This window comes from Chiloscyllium punctatum, chromosome 6, assembly GCF_047496795.1.
Source record: "Chiloscyllium punctatum isolate Juve2018m chromosome 6, sChiPun1.3, whole genome shotgun sequence".
In the NCBI taxonomy this organism is placed as follows: Eukaryota; Metazoa; Chordata; class Chondrichthyes; order Orectolobiformes; family Hemiscylliidae; genus Chiloscyllium; species Chiloscyllium punctatum.
The window spans coordinates 56,902,849-56,922,855 of NC_092744.1; the positions used below are offsets into that span (position 1 = coordinate 56,902,849).

The 20,007-nt window shown below is 38.6% G+C and overlaps 2 protein-coding genes across 2 annotated transcripts in view; one reads left to right on the top strand and one right to left on the bottom strand.

Moving 5' to 3' along the window:
• The window catches only part of sptssb (serine palmitoyltransferase, small subunit B), a 104,224-nt gene that overhangs the window by 13,392 nt on the left and 70,825 nt on the right, over window positions 1-20,007 (top strand). The gene's annotated exons all lie outside the window — the stretch shown is intronic.
• Window positions 11,119-19,001, bottom strand: LOC140478502 (uncharacterized). The gene is made up of 3 exons (XM_072571759.1): window positions 18,813-19,001; window positions 14,140-14,472; window positions 11,119-12,182 (listed from the first exon to the last, which is right to left on the bottom strand). Exons 2-3 carry the CDS (start codon window positions 14,468-14,470, stop codon window positions 11,332-11,334), a joined length of 1,182 nt encoding a protein of 393 aa, XP_072427860.1. The 5' UTR covers window positions 14,471-14,472; window positions 18,813-19,001; the 3' UTR covers window positions 11,119-11,331.

Here is a 20,007-nt window from a genome sequence, read left to right on the forward strand (position 1 = left end):
TAGCATTTCATACCAATAATTTCATATTTCTGGTTTTTTAAACAATCAATTTGAAAACGTTATTTTTGTATGATCAAAGTTCACTACAAAAATGCCCTGAGATTTTGCCGAGCTAAGACTTGTTCCATTCTTGGCAAATCTAAAGGGTAATGTTGTGATATTAGTGAAATTTGTGGAGTAGGCTGGCCACTGCCACGAAGAGATTGCATTCACTTTAACGCCGGCAGAATCGTTAACTCGTTCAGGCCAATTTCGGGCGTTCAAAATAAAAACAGATTTGCTGGTCTGCTGCTATCTGTGGAGATGGGAGATGGTTTCAGATCAATAACCTCTCAGCAAACCTGTACTCTACGATTACACATGTGGAAGAGTTTATGGAGATGTGATACTAATATTGAAATCTAAAGATGTATTTAATGATGAGAACTTTTGACTTAAAAGAAGCAGGAGTGGGCTATTAGGCCCTCGAGCCTGTCCCGCCAGTGAGTCACGGCTGATCTCCATCTAATTCCATATTTCCATATTTGCCCCATATCCCTTCATACCTTTCATGAACAAAAGTCTTTCCGTCTCAGGTTTGTAATTCATAATTGTCAAACACCAATTGTCATTTTCATAGGAGAGTTCCAAACTTACGTCACCATTTCTGAACAGAGATATTTCATCATGTCATTTCTGAAGTTCTGGCTGTTTTAGTCATAGAATCATAGAGTCATATAACTCCGAAATCCTTCTGTCCAATTCGTCTATGCCGATCAGTTTTCCTGAATTGAATTAACCCCGTTTGCCTGCATTTGGCCTATATCCCTCTGAACCTTTCCTATCCATTCACCGTTCCGACTGTCTTTTACAAGTTATAATTGTACCAGACTCCATCACTTCCTCTGACAGCTGTTTCCATACACACACTACCCTCTATGTGAAAACGTTGCCCCTAGGGTCCCTTTTAAACTTTTCTCCTCCCACTTTATAACAATTCCACCTAGTTTAGAACTTCCCTCCACTAAAGAAAAGACCTTGGCTGTTCATCTTATCCATGGTGACTTTATGAAGCTCAGCAAGGTCACCCCTCAGCCTCCTTTGCTTGAGGTAAATAAGTCCAAGCCTACCCAGTCTCTCCTTAAAACTCATCGCAGTCCAGTCTCGGTAATACTCTTGTAAATATATTCTACACCCTTTCCAGTTTCAGTTTACAGCTTTAGTTCCAGGCTCCCTGTCTGGAGAAATAGGTAGAATTGAGCATAAATAGAATAAATTCAATGGTATTGTATTTTAATGTCATTTCTATTGCAAATACTGATGCGTTACATCCAGAACCTCAGCTTGAGCTACAAATCTTTTCAAAACTCGCTAACTGATGCGTAGATATTTAACTTGAACAGGATAGTTTTCTAGCTTGCAAATAAACTGTAGACGAGATGTTCTGTGCAATTTACATTCTGGATGCTTATTATTTCTTCATTAAAAATAAGTTATCTTTAAAGTCAATCTAATCTTATGCATTACAACAGTTTCTTAAAGGCTGGGAAGCGGCCTGCTTTGCGCAATGTTCACGGGACTACTAACCTGGTATTTACTGGAATGGAACGGATAATGGAGTCCAAGCCGGATGTCGAAGATTAGCTGCAGCGTGTGCAAAAATGTCAAATTTACAATGATGCGAAAATATCCGATGTTTTAAAAGACATTTCTACAAATACAATGCAAATTAAATGATTATGATTATTGAAGCAAACATTTTCAAGAAATATTTTGGGGGAGAGTCTTAAACTCATTATTATAAGAAGAGGAACAAAAATAAGAAAGCTTTTTGGCAATGATTCTATGTATTGGACGTTTCTCTTCATCGGTGTTAAGATTGAAGACACCATAGCTTTACAAATAAGGAAGAGTTAATCTAATTCTGAAGAATGCTGCCTATGTTCCTATGTTTTCCTCCACTGGCCAATTTTGGTACCTCTGGAAATTAGATTTCAACTCAGGGCGGTATGATGGTATCATTGGCTCTTTTCTAGTCAAAAGCTGTTACGAGTTTCTGTAAAAGCTGGATCTGCTGGTGTCAATTTAGTTGCAACAAGCCTGATAGATGTCTTTAATTTGAACATCAGCTAATCTAGTTGTGGCGCTACGAAGAGACAAATGTAAAGTTGCGCTGCTCTGAAACTAGACATGAAACATTGAAACGGGGAAGGAGAGGTTATTGGCCCAGAGAGAAATAATGAAACCTATATTCCTGTGTTAACGAGCTTTCAGAATTGGAACATGGTCAGATAGGTGATTAAACTCAGACAGGTGATTGAAGTCCCAGGATACATAGTTTCCATACAGTAATTAAATAGCGTGCAAGGGCAAGCAACAATCGCATCCGGGAATTGACGGCTGGGTAAGAAAGGCAATTTTTCGTTGTTTAAAAATCCGGACAGGGAAGATAGATAATTAAGTGTCTTTAAAAAGAGATCCACGAGGTTTTAATTACTGAGGTATTGATTTAGGAAACCGCAGTCAGAAAAGTTAATAAGAAACGCGCTTTGTCAGACGTGATGAAGATAACTTTTGCTTTTGGATGTTGACCAACCAACAAAGGCAAGAACTATATGAGATCTAATCTCATGAACGTAAAGGGAGAAATAGAGAACTACCTCTAATCCATTCAACACGATATAATTAAAACTATAATGTTCAAGATATAAACCATAATGCTCAAGAAGAGTTATCCAGTAACATTTCTAAGCCGGATAGTGTGTGACTTACAGAGAAACCTGTTGGGCTAGTGATCCCTTTTATATGCTGCCTCTTTTTTCCTTCTAGGTGGGAGAGATCAGATGTGGAAGGAGCCACTCTGAGTTACCAAATAATCTAGATGGTGCAATTTGTTACTGTGCATCAATGATAAAGGGAATGAACATTTAAGATGATGCATGGGGTACCAATCAAGTGACGACTTTATCTTGGGTGAAGACACACATCTTATTTTATTAGACTTACTGCACAGGCAAATGGAGAATATTACATCATTCTCCTGAATTGTACCCCATAGATGGTGGATAGGTGTTGGGGGATGAATTACTGAGGGCAGAATTGTTAGCTTCTGACCAGGTCTTGCAACCAAATATACTTAAAGGTCCACATTGGTCTAATTCAATTTCTGGTCAATGGTGACCCTCAGGATGTTGATTGGGGTGGGATTTAGTGGTGGTAATATCATTGAATGTTGAGGAGGAATGGTTAGATACTTTGTGGTTGGAGATGATCATCACCTGACACTTGAGTGGCATAAGTGTTACTCACTAGAGTCACTATAGATGTACAGCACGGAAACCCATCCATGCCGACCAGATATCCCAACCCAATCTAGTCCCACCTGCCAGCACCCGGTCCATATCCCTCCAAACCCTTCCTATTCATATACCCATCCAAATGCCTTTTAAATGTTGCAGTTGTACCAGCCTCCACCACTTCCTCTGGCAGCTCATTCCATACACATACCACCCTCTCTGTGAAAGTTGCCATTTAGGTCTCTTTTATATCTTTCCCCTCTCACCCTAAACCCACCCTCCAGGTCTGGACTCAGCACCGATCCTTGTGGCACTCCACCGGTCACTGGCCTCCAGTCTGAAAAACAACCCTCCACCACTACCCTTTGTCTTCTACCTTTGAGCCAGTTCTGTATCCAAATGGCTAGTTCTCCCTGTATTTCATGAGATCTAACCTTGCTAACCAATCTCCCATGGGGAACCTTGTCAAACACCTTATTGAAGTCTATATAGATCAAATCTATTGCTCTGTCCTCATCAATCCTCTTTGTTACATCTTCAAAAAATTCAATCAAGTTTGTGAGACATGATTTCTCATGCACAAAGCCATATTGACTATCCCTAATCAGGCCTTGCCTTTCCAAATACATGGACATACTATCTCTCAGGATTCCCTTCAACAACTTGCCCAAGCTCCCTGGTCTATAGTTCCCTGGCTTTTCCTTACCGCCCTTCTCAAACAGTGACACCACATTTGCCAACATTCAGTCTTCCGGCACCTCACCTGTGACTGTCAATGAAAAAATATCACATCAAGAGGCCCAGCAATCACTTCCCTAGCTTCCCACAGAGTTCCAGGGTATGCCTGATCAGTTCCTGGGGATTTATCCACTTTTATGCGTTTCAAGACATCCAGTACTCCCTCCTCTGTAATATGGACATTTTTCAAGATGTCACCATTTATTTCCATACAGTCTATATCTTCCATATCATTTTTCACAGTAAATACTGATGCAAAGTACTCGTTTAGTATCTCCCCCATCTCCTGCGGCTCCACACAAAGGCTGCCTTGCTGATCTTTGAGGGGCCCTATTCTCTCCCTAGTTACTCTGTTATCCTTAATCTATTTGTAAAAACCATTTGGATTCTCCTTAATTCTATTTGCCAAAGCTATCTCATGTCCCCTTTTTGCCCTCCTGATTTCCCTCTTAAGTATACTCCTACTGCCTTTATACTCTTCTAAGGATTCACTCGATCTAACCTGTCTATACCTGACATATGCTTCCTTCTTTCTCTGAACAAAACCCTCAATTTCTTTAGTCATCCAGCATTCCCTATACCTACCAGCCATTCCTTTCACCCTTACAGGAATATACTGTCTCTGGACAGGCTTCCTATTTTCCAGCCATTCCTTTACCTGCGAACATCTGTCCCCAATCAGCTTTTGAAAGTTCTTCCCTAATACATCAAAATTGGCCTTTCTCCAATTTAGAACTTCAACTTTTAGATCTGGTCCATCCTTTTCCATCACTATTTTAAAACAAATAGAATTATGGACGATGGCCCCAAAGTGCTCCCCCACTGACACCTCAGTCACCTGCCCTGCCTTATTTCCCAAGAGTGTGTCAAATTTTGCATCTTCTCTAGTAGGTACATCCACATACTGAATCAGAAAATTGCTTGTTCACACTTAACAAATTCCTCTCCATCTAAACCCTTAACACTATGGCAGTCCCAGGCTATGTTTGGAAAGTCAAAATCCCCCACTATAACTGCCCTATTATTCTTACCGATAACTAAGATCTCTTTACAAATTTATTTCTCAATTTCCCTCTGACTATTAGGGGTCTATGGTTCAGTCCCAATAAGGTGATCATCCCTTTCTTATTTCTCAGTTTCTAGATAACTTCCCTGGATGTATTTCCAGAAATATCCTTCCTCAGTACAGCGTTAATGCTATCTTATCAAAAATGCCACTCCCTCTCCTCTCTTGTCTCCCTTTCTGTCCTTCCTGTAGCATTTGTATCCTGGAACATTAAGCTGCAAGTCCTGTCCATCCTTGAGCCATGTTTCTGTAATTGCTATGATATCCCCGTCCCATGTTCCTAACCATGCCCTGAGTTCATCTGCCCTCCTGTTAGGCCCCTTTCATTAAAATGACTGCAGTTTAATTTATCAATCGTACCTTGTTCTCTGCTTTCTCCCTGCCTGCCCTAACTGTTTGACTCACTTCTGTTCTCCACTCTGCAAGTCACAGATTGATCTCTTTCCTCACTACCTCCCTGGGTCCCACCCCTCCCCACCTTAATATTTTAAATCCTCCCGAGCAGCTGTAGCAAATCTTCCTGCCAGTATATTAGTCCCCTTCCAATTTAGGTGCAATCCATCCTTCTTGAACAGGTCACGTCTACCCTAAAAGAGATTCCAGTGATCCCAAAATGTGAATCCTTCTCCCATACACCAGCTCCTCAGCCATGCATTCATCTGCTCTATCCTCCTATTCCTGCTTTTAATAGCTCATAGAACCTTAACCTGAGCTACACATCTTCTCAAAACTCACTAGCTTATGGAATAATCTAGATATAACTACTCTCGAGGACCTCCTTTTTAAATTCCTGCCTAACTCTTTGTAATCTCCCTTCAGAACCTCAACCTTTTCCCTTCCGACGTTGTCGGTTCCAATATGTACAATGACCTTCTGCTGGCCCCACTCCCCATTGAGAACATTCTGCACCCACTCTGGGACATCTTTGATCCTGGCACCAGGGAAGCAACGCACCATTCTGATTTTTCGCTGCTGGCCACAGAAACGTCCGTCTGTACCTCGGACGAGAGAATCCCCTAACACAATTGATCTCGTGGAACCCGATGTACCCCTCACTGCATTAGAGCCAGTCTCAATACAAGAAACTAGACTGTTTGTGCTATGTTCCCCTGAGAATCCATCACCCCCTACATTTTCCAAAACAGCATACTTGTTTGAAACGGGGAAAGCCACAGAAGATTCCTGCACCACCTGCCTGCATCTCTTACCTTTCCTGGAGTTAACTCATCTATGTGACTGTATCTGCAACTCTTCCCCCTTCCAATAACTGCCATCCATCAAGTCCCCTTGGTCTTGTAAATTCCTCATTGCCTCTAACTGTCTCTCCAACCGATCCAGTCGATCTGATAGGATTCGCAACCAATAGCATTTATTGCAGATATAATCCTCAGTAACACGTAAACTCTCCCTAAACTCCCATATCTGACCAGAAGAGCATATCACTCTGCTAAAGACCATTTTTGTTTCTTTCAATCTAAAGACCCAGAAAAAGCACTGTCTTATTCTGCTACAAAATACTTAATGGCTTATATTTTTGTGTTTAGTCAAGAGACATATCTCAATATCGCATATAATCAAGAAAGAACCCACTCTACTTAATACTGCAGACCTACTGTAAGACCATGCTTAAAATATTCACTTATCTGTTTCTGTGCTGTGACCTCTCCCAAACAGGTTCCTCCAAGGTTAGTTGTGAATTTCATTGTTTGTTAATTTTCCCAGATGTACTCCAATGTCCAGCGATACATGAATTCAAACAGCAAAGTCAGTAACTGTGCAGATTCACTGCTGTGTCAGTAGCAGTGTGGGTATCGTTCTCTCTCTCTTTCTCTCTCTCTCTACTGCACTGACCTCACCATGTGCTTCCTTTGTCTGTTCCTCGCCCTTTTAAAAGTGCTGTTGTTTTAACTTTTGTTTTCTCCAAAGTTCCAAAACAATGCAACAGCGTATAAAACAGTAATTGCTGCTCTTGGAATTCGAGGAAACCACCTCCAACACCAAAACTACCTCAAAAAAGGAGGAGCCTGTTAGCCAGAAAATTTTCCCTTCCTCCATCTTGGATTACTTATCATTCCAAGCCTGGATATTGTTAGGCATATGAACACACACTGATTCAATGTCTGAAGAGCCAGGAATGGTACTGAACATTGTGCAATCATCTGCAAATACATCTAATTCTGATCTTATTATGAAGGGAAGGTCAATGATGAAGCAACTAAGATTGTTGGGTTGGGAACTCCAACCTTAAAATGTCCTGCACTGATGTCCTGGAACTAAGATGTTTGAACTCCAACAGTCACAGATATCTTTTGTTGTGCCAGGTATGACTGAAACAAATGGAAATTTCACTCCCTGATTTCTATAGATGCCAGTTTTGCCACATTCAGTTAAATGCTGCCTTGATGTCAAGGACACTTATTCTCACCTCACCTCTGGAGTTTAGCTCTTTATTCCATCTTTGACTCAAAGCTGTAGTGAGGTCAGGAGGTGAGTGACTCTGGCAGTTCCAACTGAGTGTCAGTGAGAAGGTTATTGCTGATTGAATTTGAAGTGTGATGGGTTGAAAAGTTAAAAATTGCAAAGGTGGTGCTCATGAATACTACTTTGTAACTTAGCATTTTTAAAATTAAAGCCAGGATTCAGAAATTAATTGAGATATATTTTAAGTAATATTTTTAAAAGATTATACAGTTCATTTTTATCAACAGTTATTGTTTTTAAGCCAATGTTCTGTACCATTTCCAATTGGAAGAACAAACAGCTGATTTGCTACTTATGCCTTTTCAATGAAGGTCTGAGAAAGGTTGAGTCTTCCAAGATTGAGTTCAACTGTAGGGATTTTAAGTGCAAAGCCATACTTTACCACAATGTGGGAAAGACAAGCAGTGTGTCAAGTTCTGTTAATATCATGCATCGCTGAAATATGTCACCATATCATCCAATTTAACCCTAATCTTTAACTTAAACTGGTGAGAAAGACATGTACTCTTCTTACCCTTATCAAGTCATCTCTTATTAGTAGTCAACTTAACTAATTTAATTGCAATTGGCTTAAAAACATTGACAAAATCAACACGATTACTTTTGTCCCATTCACAAAAAGAAGCTGGAAAGTTACTGGGAGGTAGCTGAATTATGGGAGCAAAATATTTCAGACACAGATGTATTGTTTACGCATGTGTTTATCCATGTCTTTTTTTTACAAATCTGGATTGCTAATAGATGTAAAAAGCAAATGATGGGAGAAGAAGACTCTTGTCTCATGTGCCATGGGAGCTGTAAAGAACAGTCTCAAAATAAGGCAGCAAACCCCTGCAAGGTATCTTCTTCTAATATGTTTTTTTTGTTGTTACTAGCTTGTTCATTCCTCAAAGCCGAGTTCATAGTGCTGTTTACTGCATGAAGCATGAAAAGTTAGATTGAATAATTTCTTATTGGAAGTCATTCTCTTGATAGCTCAAGGAAGAAATCAAGTTGACTAAGATCTACCACCTGTGATACTGGGGAGCAGAGGAGGAGGCATTAATTTGTATTTCTGACTGAAGTGGTTTGCAAATGTATCAGCCTTGTTTATTGCAGTGACATCTTGAGGTTCAGGTTATTTGCGAGACTCATCCTTTAAGTCATTGGTTTGTTTCCATCAGCATTTATGACTGCTTGCAACTGGACTGCAGATCTTTAAATTCAATCTATTAGTTGCTTTGCTTTGTCTGTAGCATACCGTTTCGGGTAGTTAGGATGCATGCAGTCCTGAGATGTACATTCATACATTGGCATTACATTTTTAGCTACATCTGTGCTGCTCCAAACATGCTGACGTAAGCATATCATTGAAAGAAAATGAACATTTTTAAAAATTGGCTTTTGATTTCAAATTTAACCAAGTTAAGAACAATGCATTTGACAAATCAGTTCAAATTATCAAAAATGGGTGATCAGTGCTATTAATGACAATTTATAACATTTATAATAATTGAGACTTTTTATAGTTCATTCTCTACTGGATTAATTTCTTATTTAAACTTTGTATATGTAATGTATTTGTGTTGTCTTTTTTTACAATATTAATACTAAAGCTGTGCTATTAAAAATTCTTGAACATAATTAATCAGATGTCACTGGTCCCAGCAAGAAAATGTTCTGAACTGTTTTTACACAATTCCTGGATGAAGACAACCCTTTGGAGTTGATTTAGGCTAGGAATTTCCATTCGCCCCATTCGTCTAACTGAAATTGCTCAATCATTTACAATATTTCATTGACTTCTAACTATAATAAACCAAATCAACCACATCCAGATATCAAAGAACTTAAAGGATAAAATAAGGCAGAAAAGGAGGGCTCATGTCAGACACCAGGAATTCAATATTGAAGAAAGCTAAGAGAAGAATAAAAGCATAATGGTGAATCCCAGAGGAAGCTAGGAAAGTAAAGGAAAGTAAAATAAAGGAGAATTCAGATATTTTACCAATGCATTGAATAAGATGATAACTAAGGAGGAGTGGCCTCATAAAAGATCTAAAGTGTAACCTATGTTTAAAGGCAGAACCTGTAGCTCTGAATGGCCATCTGTGTGCAGAAAAAGGGTGGTCAATGCATTTATAACAATTATTAAGGAGGAGTGGGAAATATTGAATATGATAAACAGGAGAAGAAAGGAAACAATAGGGAATTAACATTCTTAAAAGTGGATAAGTCACCAGTGACAAATGAAATATACATCAGTCAGTTGAAAGAAGCTAAGGAGGAAATACCAGATTCTCTGACCATCACTTTCTAATCTTCATTAGGGTGGATGTGATGGAGGATTGCAGGTCTGCTAATATACCTTCTTAAAGTGGAATTGGGTTTCTTTCATTCGTTGATGGAACATGGGCATCACTGGCTGACTAGTATTTATTGCCTGTCCCTAGCTGTGTTTGAGAAGGTGGTCTTGGGCTGCCTTCTTAGCTGCTACAGAATAACGTATATTATGTGAATAATACTTATTAATAAAGTCAGAAACCCTTTTCTCAATTAATTGTCTGAATATATGCCTGAAATCCCATAACTTAGAAAACATGGGATGAGGCTGAGTAGCTGAGTTTTTTTCAGTAGGTGCAGACACAGTAGGCAAAGTGGCCTCCCTCTGTGCCACATGCTGTTGGTACCTTTTCTAATTACTGTATGACTCTGAAATGAAGAACTGTGCAGTTATGGAGGGCAATGGCAGAGGTGAGACACTGGCATAGTGGCAATATCATTTGCCTAGCCAACACAAAGGCCTAAGTTAATACTCTAGGGACACCGGTTCAAATCCCAACTGTGGTAGTTGGTGGAATTTAAAGTAAATCAATTAAGTCTGGAATATAAAGCAAGCCTTAGTAATGGTAGGTGTGACAATTATTGTGGATTTTTGTAAAAACCCCTTTTGATTCAGTCGAATCCGGAATTAAGAATCTAATGATGACCATGAATCCATTGTTGATTATCGGAAAAACCCATCTGGTTTACTCATGTCCTTTTAAGGAAAAAAACTGCCATCTTCACCTGGTCTGGCCTACATGAAACTCCAAACCCAGAGCAATTTGGTTGATTCTTAACCGCCCTCTAGGCAATTAGGAATGGCCAATAAATGTGACCAAACCAGCGACATCTTCAACCCATGAATGAATAAAGAAACTTAACATCTTTTATGGAGGGGAAATCTGTACCTGATCTATCTTACATATAACTCCAGAGCCATAGAAATGTGATTGACTCTTAACTAGTCTCTGATATGAACCAGCAAGGGCAATTAGGGATGGGCAAGAAATGCTGCTATCCTTGCCAGAGATGCCCCCAACTCATGAAACAATAAAAAAAGGTTCAGCATGAACACAATCAGTCAAATGGCCTTCTTCACTGCTGTAACAATTCCAAGATATTAAGTAAATATATTAATGTATAAATACTATCCAGTATTATTATTAGGAGGGAAATGAACTTTATTATTGTAACTGATTGGAAGATACAATAGATTAATTACAATTGAATTTTTATCAATTCAGATGCAGTAGTACACACCATTCCTTTTCTCAAATGTCATGCAAATCTGATATTTTTATTCTAATGATATTCATTGAGTTTTCTGCAGAAATGGAAAGAACAGAATTGTAAGTTCTCAAGTATATGAGATGTTCAAAATAGTAGCCAATTTAAAAATCATACAGTACTTCACTAAATATTACAATAAAAGTTTAAGAAGCATAGTATCTGGGCTTATACAAATAATCAGAGGATGAGTAGAAATCCTGAAAAGGTGGATGTACTACTGTGTGTCATTTGCGTCCCTCCACCACTGTTAACAAGTCCAAGCCAGATTTCATCCCCGTTTGAAAGATTCAAGATCAGAGATGCAGAAGCCGAACCAATATTTCCATTAACCTGGACACTAGAAGTGTTAAGAATGTTGACACCATTCATAAAAAAGCCAATTGTCAGTTTCCATTCTGAAACTATTACATTGTATATAAACAAGTAGATGCCACTAACCTCAGCAATAAATGTTCCTGAACTAGTGTTATACAGCTGCTGTTCATTAAAGAAAATGTTTTGAAATTTAACTGGTGTTCCAATCAATGAAAGTTCAATTTGACCCATTAACCCAACTGAAAAAGCCTGAGCCGTAGCACATCCATTTTTCTCATTACTGGGACTCAGAAGTTTTGTCACTTCCTGTTGATCAGTTTCAATTATTCCTTCAGTACTTGAGCTGCCTTCTGACGCCTGTGATCCTTCTGGCTCGGAAAATGTAGAAGGTGCAATCTCTCTGCGAAATACCTTTCTTATTTCTTCCTGAGAATGGATTTCTTTAGAAGAATCAGGAAGTTCAATATTACTTTCTTCTTCATGGTTCCTTTCGAAATGTTCTGTCTCTCCAGAAGATGAGTTTTGGCTGCTTCCAAAATCTCTGTCAGCTCCTTGATGTGACTTTTCTCCTTTTGAGCCCAAAGGACAACACTTTGCAGGATTATTCTTTGGACCCGGAACCCCTAATGCATTGGAATTATTCAATGCATTATTTTCTTTGAATCCTGGTGCAGGTACTTCAAGGATGTTGTTTTCTTTGATGCCAGACAAACCTGGAAACAATATAAAGTGTTAAAATCTCATCTTTGGATTGAATCATCAGAATTTGTCCCTTTACCTCCCCAGATGACATCCAAAGAACCAGCCAGCTTTATCCTATTTATAGAATAGAATAGTGTAGGATCAGGGCACTCCGTCCAAACCGAGTCTCTGAAGCGCATCTCATCCAGGCCCAACCCTATACCTTATAACCCTGCATTTCTCATAGCTAACACACCTAACCTACACATCACTGAACACGATAGGCAATTTAGCATGGCCAATCCACCTAACCTGCACATCTTTTGACTATGGGAGGAAAGCAGAGCACCTGGAGGAAACCCGCACAGATACAGGCAAAACATGCAAACTCCACACAGACGGTCATCCAAAGGTGAAATCAAACCTGGGTCCCTGGCACTTGAGACAGCAATGCTAACCACTGAGCCACCACACTGCTCCTATTATTCAGCTCTCTGTCGAAAGCCTTCTAGGCTTCAAGACAGCACTTCAAGTCCATATTCAGGTTTCTCATAAATTTTCTGAGTTTCTGCCTCTACCATCTTTTCAGACAATGAGCTCCAGGCTCATATCACCCCCTGGATGAAAACCTTTCCCCACTAATCATCTTAGCTATTACCCTAAAACAATATTCCCTGCTTGCAATCCCTCAACAAAAGTGAACAAGTAATATTAGTAGTAATAATACTAATTCTAGTTAGACTCCTAAGCTGTTATGCACAACAGATCATTCAAAGTTACAGAAGTACTATTCAGTGATGAGTTATTCTGCCATGTTAATGTACTGGTACTGTAATAATTTCAATAACTGTTAAAGTTTTTTCACCCTATAATCTGTATGTCCTTGCTTACTGTGACCTGCTTGTACTGCTTGCAAAGTTTTTCACTGTACTTAGGTACACAGGACAATAAATTGAATCAAATCAGTGTATCAGCAGTAGGATTTGGAGAAAATGTAGTAATACAGAAACTGCAAGGTTTGTGAAGGTTTGTAGCTCAGGTTGAGGTTTAGGGTGTAGGTTTGCTCGCTGAGCTGTAGGTTTGATATCCAGATGTTTCATTACCTGGCTAGGTAACATCATCAGTGGCGACCTCCAAGTGAAGCAAAGCTGTTGTCTCCTGCTTTCTATTTATATGTTTGTCCTGGATGGGGTTCCTGGGGTTTGTGGTGATGTCATTTCCTGTTCATTTTCTGAGGGGTTGATAGATGGTATCTAGATCTATGTGTTTGTTTATGGCGTTGTGGTTGGAGTGCCAGACCTCTAGGAATTCTGTCCCAGGATAGATGTGTTGTCCCACTCTCAAACAAGAACTAACAAACTTAAAAGACCCAGTACAACCCATGGACAAAACCAACGTCATCTACAAAATTCCATGCAAGGACTACCACAAACACTACGTAGGACAAACAGGAAGAAAGTTAGCCACCAGGATACACGAACACCAGCTAGCCTCAAAAAGGCACGACTCTCTCTCCCTCATAGCCCTACACACGGATTAAAAAAACCACCATTTCGACTGGGACAACACATCTATCCTGGGACAGGCTAAGCAAAGACATGCCAGAGAATTCCTAGAGGCCTGGCACTCCAACCACAACGCCATAAACAAACACACAGATCTAGATACCATCTATCAACCCCTCAGAAAATGAACAGGAAATGACATCACCACAAACCCCAGGAACCCCATCCAGGACAAACATATAAATAGAAAGCAGGAGACAAAAGCTTCGTTTCACTTGGAGGTCGCCACTGATGATGTTACCTAGCCAGGTAATGAAACGTCTGGATATCAAACCTACCGCTCAGCAAGCAAACCTACACCCTAATACTGAAACTGTAACAATAAATTTCTATTAGTATGTTGGAATTTTCAATGACAGATGTAGTATAGTACAAAGAACTTGTTACTTTTTTATTGTCAATTCATGAAGATTTATAGTATTACCATTAATCTTTGAATCCATATGAGCAGTTGTTTCAGCTTCATTGTTTTCATTAGTTGTTAGGGGAGTAACTTCTGGAGATGATATGGTAATTAGAACATTTGTTTCATTCTCTTGAAATCCAGAATCAGTCATTGTAACTAGATCAGAGAAAGTAGTCTCAGTTTCAGAGGAAGCCGTTGGGTCTGGAGACTCACTTTCACGAGATCCAAAATCACCTTGTTCCATAGGTAAAAAAATTCTACCAGAGTCACTGTCAGCAAGACTGGTTCCATTCTGAGCATATAATCTGGAAGCCAGCATTGGCAGTATTATCATAAATGTATGAAGCATTTCTACAAAGATTTAAAAAACACAATTTTTAAGTATTATTTAAATGTTATATGTTTGTGATTTAAAAAAAAATACATATTGAGATCTAAGCAATGGTGTTGAATGAAATACAAAGTTTTAGCCACCCAGTCGGACAGCTAAGTTAGGAATAGTAATAGAAGGAAATATGATTTCACCACATTCTCTACAACATTACATCTCATACCATTGAAAGTTTCTTTATCAGTAAATTATTTTTCTTAGAGCTTAATCGAGCTTGTTCCAATGGGCAATATTGAAATGGATACCCAAACCCAGAAGTAATTTTACCATCATACTTACAGCTGACATGTGCATTCGTTCTATTATAAATTAAATTCACACCCTCATGCATCTATTGCAACATCCAATCTTCGAATCTGTTACTGTTATTCTAAATTCCACTCCACTTGAGCAGTCCTTAATACATCAAATATTTCAATTGGTTTATCAGTGCTGAAAATTATTTCTCAAAATCAAGACAGCAAGTTTAAGATATATCAGCATTTTCCTCATGAAACATTTTGAACATTTACTCTTTGGGGACACAAATATTTATCAAAAAAAATCATTGCCTCAATGAACTGTACATAATTCTTATGACATTATGGGTAGATTATATTCCACACAGGTTACACAAATATCATTTTTTGAGCTGAAATATCTGGGTTCAAGCCCCAGCTGCCCCCAAAGTATGTCACAGCATGTCCTAACAGGCTGATCAAAGTAACTATACAAATATTGTCCTTGCATGCCAAACCATCAGCACAGGTCATTTACCAAGTGGAGTGAACAGTTCTGGGACTTGCTTACATTTAAAATTCCATGAGCACTCTGCTGCTGAACACCTCACCTGGAAGTGATGTATTCAGTAGAATGTCATAGCTTCTGAGTCTTTTTGGCATTTGGGAATGCTTGCAAACTTAAAATAAAAATTTTGATGTTACGTTAAGTTGTTTACTTAAATTAACATTGTGAATCCTCTTTTCCATAATATCAGTGTAATGTAACAAAATTATTAATGGTAAAAACTGGAAAGGGACACAAAAACCACCAATTGTAAAAGTCCTTTGGACCAAATGCCTTCACGCAGTTTTTGGAAAATGTTCAACCAACAGGTGCAAATCCCAGGCACTTTCTAATTTACTGTTTCCATTAAAAATCAGTTGCACCATCAGTCTCATTGAGGGAGCACACAACTTCACTAAAAGTGAAGCTACTCAAATCCATTTTAGAGCCTTCATCAATTTACTACATTTCATATAAATTCAAATAAAACAACAGTTTTTACCCACAATGTTTAAAAAACACATCTCTCCATATTAAGCAAATCCACAGAAATGAACTTTAATACATTTTTAAAGCAATCAATGTAAAATCTCAAAACTTTCCACATGAACGTGTCCTATTCACCTTTTGTTTATCTGAATAATATGAGTTTACCTGCACAGAAAACAAATCAACCTTCACTACAATAGCTTCGATCAAAATTTCTTTTGCCCGGGTCCGTGGCAAGTCTTAAATAGAATGTAAGTGCTTCATGAAAATGAGCATTTATTTCTCAATTGCATGTTAGATGCCTGTCATTTTCTTTTTAATAAATTGAGGAATTTGAATGAAATGTAGGGATGTGCTTCAGTGCTCAATTATAATTACCATTATTTTCTGACTTAATAGCCACTCACCAAATAACTGACTGTGATTTGAACAAGGCCTACACACTGCTGCGCTTTACATAAATTAATGACAGTTCTGAGCCAAGAAGTTTCTGAGCTGGGTAGTTATTCAGATAAACCAATAGAAATTTATTTTTTTTTACAAAAAAATCCAAATACCACTTCAATGGTTACTGACACAAAGCTTTTTTTTAAATTGCACTTTCACAATGAGAGTTCAGTCTTATTGAACTGGCACGTGGTACTTACTAAAATGTGAGAACATGCAGTTACTACATCGTTATCCATGGCTATGCTGCATTTTGCTGATCTAAATGTCACAAGTAAATTGAAAATCATCAAGTATGTTTGCGTTTCAATTAATTTTTGCTCCATCAATTTCCACAGGCATTTTTAATATCAAAAGGTTGCTTCAGTAGCACCAATGATATAATTAAACACTGCTAAATAAAAAGAGACATGGGTTTCAAAGGCTCTATATTAACAGGACAACAACTACAGCCATTTCATTATTAAGTTCGAGCATTTCTGAGAAAATGGATCCAAATGGCCCCCAATTTCTCAGACTACAGTAATACTGTGCTAACACATATTCTAAGAAAAAAATCTGAAATTGAAGATTTCACTCAAGATCCAGCCCAGAGATTTGATGAAAATGATTTAACAAATAAAATGGAGAAATCCCAGCACTGATAACACTAAAATAGGTAGAAAAGTAAATTGCAGTGAAGAAATAAGAAATTTACAAGTGAATATGAACAGGTTGTGTGAATGAGCTGAAATGTGACAGATGGGGTTAATGTGGATAACTCTAAGGTATTTATTTTTGTCAGAAAAACAATGGAGAGAAACTTCAAGATGTTTTAGTGCAGAGGGTTCTGGGTGTCCTTGTACATGAATCGTAGAAAGCTAGTATTGCAGGTATAGGAAGTAATAAAGAGGGCAAATGGAACTTTGGCATTTATTGGTAAAGGAATGGAGTTTAAAAGTAGGGAAGCATTGTTGCAATTGTACAAGGTTTGGTGAGACAATATCTGAATAGTGCATAGAGTTTTGGACCCCTTAGATGATGATGAATTTAATTGCATCAGAGGCAGTTCAAAGAAGACAGAGATGAGGAGGGATTACTTCACTCAAAGGACGTGAAATGGTGGAATTCTCTATTCCAGAGTGTGGTGGGCACTGGGACTCTGAGTACATTTAAATTGGTATAGACAGATTTTTAATTAGCAGTGGGTTAAACGGTTATGGAGATTCGGCAGGAAAATGGAGTTGAGGCGATGATGAGATCAGCCATGATCGTAGTAAATTGCAGAACAACACTTAGAGGCTGAATTGAAAACACCTCCTTCAAGTATTTACATGGATGAAATCCACCCAAAAGTGTATTGTCTCGAGATTTCATATGCAAATCGTACACCCAAAGTAGCTGAAAGCTGGTGTGGTCATGTTTGCGGATGAATTTTCTTAATCAATTTTTATAGAAAAACCTAGACTAAGACCTTCGTAGTTTCAGTACATATTCCTCATTTAGCTAACAGCATGTCCCATTCAGTTAGATTGCACACTGATCTGTCTGGTTTGATCTATACCTTAATTCCTAATTACATTTTTCATTTCCATGTGACTAGCATCTTACATTTAAGCTTTTACCCTGGAGCAAATGTTAAGATAGATGGCCAAAGGTTTGACAAAGAGTTAGGTTTGAAGAAGTGTCTCAAAGGAGGTGAGAGGAGAGAGGCAGCGAAGTTGAGGATGGAAATTTCAGAATGCCATGTCTAATTAGCTCAACATAGAACAGCCAATGGTGGAACAGTTAAAATAAGGAGGCTGGAATTGGAAAACTAAGAGATATTGGATGCTTATAGGGTTAAGAGCAGCAAAAGCACATAAAGGAACGAAGCCATGGAGACATTTTGAAATAATTTTTATACTGAACCATGGGAGGTTTTGTACCTCAACAAACACAGGGATAATGGCTGAAAAGAGACTTGGTATGGAATCTTATGGGGGCCTGAATGATTTTGGTAATGGTGCAAAATGTGGCAGAATTATGTGAAAAGCCTAGTGAGGCCTATCTCAACATCCAAAGCAAATCACTGCATCCTTTAACTATGTTCAGGGCATTGAGGTAAGACTCTCACTGAACAGAAGTGAGTTGCCTATAATGGGGGATCATTGCACATGAACCACATTATTAGCTGCACATCTCATTTCATTGTTATGCAGCTTCCTTGTGTACCACCTGATGCAAGTAAACTAGATGCCCAGAGCTCTCAGCATGGAAGTCAGAGCAACACCTGGTAACTGCTGACTGCAAAGAGCTTCCATGTTGCACCCAACAGTATCCCAGAGCTCCATCCATGGACACCAGTAGCATGCATCCCTCAATACAGATATTGACATCAGACAATTGTCAACCTTTCAGAATCCTTGTGGCACCTCTACAATCCAATTGCAAGACCCCTCAGAATTAGAGGCCTGCATTGAATGGCAATAAGTATTGAATAGCTGCTTAAGAGACACATCACAGGGACAATGATACAACTTACAGATTGGATCAGGCTAATCCTTAGGGCTGCTTATTTGCTGTCCTAGGGCTCACTCACATAGTATCTAGTTACATGCTCACAGAATCACTGCCTTACCTTGCTGTTCGTCAGTCCTCAGTCAAGGGAGGCAGACATTTTGCTGATCATCTGAGTGAACTTCTCTGAATTGCCTCTGATGAAATAAGATCTTTCCATAAATAAGAGGGCCAAAGCTGCTCACAGTACTCCAGATGTGGACTCACCAGCACCTTGTATAGTTGCATTAAGACTTCTCTACTCTTCTACTTCAATCCCCTTCAAATAAGGGCCAACATTCCAATAGTCTTGCTGATTACCTGCTGCACCTGTGTGCTGGCTTTCTGTGTTTCTTTCACACGTACTGACAAGTCCCTATGTGTTCCAGTTTTCTGCATTTTTTCTCCATTTCGATAATAATCTGTTCTTTTGTTCTCTCTTCCAAAATAACTTCACATTTTCAATACCTTTGTGTGAACTGTTTTTATCTCTCTCACAACCTGCCCTTCCACATATTTGTACAGATGGGCAGTGTTTCAGTGGTGGCATTAGGCAGTCTCAGTGAGCAAGACGATATATGGTCAGAAGCCAAAGTGATGGTCTATAGGCTATGAGAAAGATTAGCACAATTTGAGAGGGGTGAGCAAAACTTATTTAATGATATGGGCCAACTATGAGTGGGCTTGTAAACAAATACCAAGGGCCAGCAGTGATAATGGCCAACTGTGATAATGGCCAACAATTGAAGAGCAATCTGAATCTGAAACTGAAAAAAAATCATATTTTAGAGTTACACTTCAGTATTTATTGAGTCCTACAAATACATATTTTTAAAAAGGCGTAGAGTGAGAGATCAGACAGAGCATGGTTTAAATTATGTTAATGTGCATTCTGGGTGACTAGAGACAGGAAAGCATGGACCAGGTGTCTTGGGTAGCAGAGGAAAGTATTTAAATGTTTTTAAAATTCATCTAATAGTAGCAAATAAGGAACTGAAATAGCATTAAATAGCAAACATTTCCATTAATATCAAAAGTGATAAGGTTTATCACTTGCTGCCAGACACATGCCTTAAGGATCAGGAATAAAACTTACTCTAAAAAGTGTTCTCTGATTTTACTCTGAAAGGAGTTAGCTCTAATTGTAAGAACAGCCCCTCTTGAATTTGATTCCAATCAAGAAGAAATAGAGTTTGGGTATCTACCTTATCAATGGCTTTAATCTTAATCACTCAAACCTACTAAACTGAAAGGAATACAAATCGGATTGTGGAATT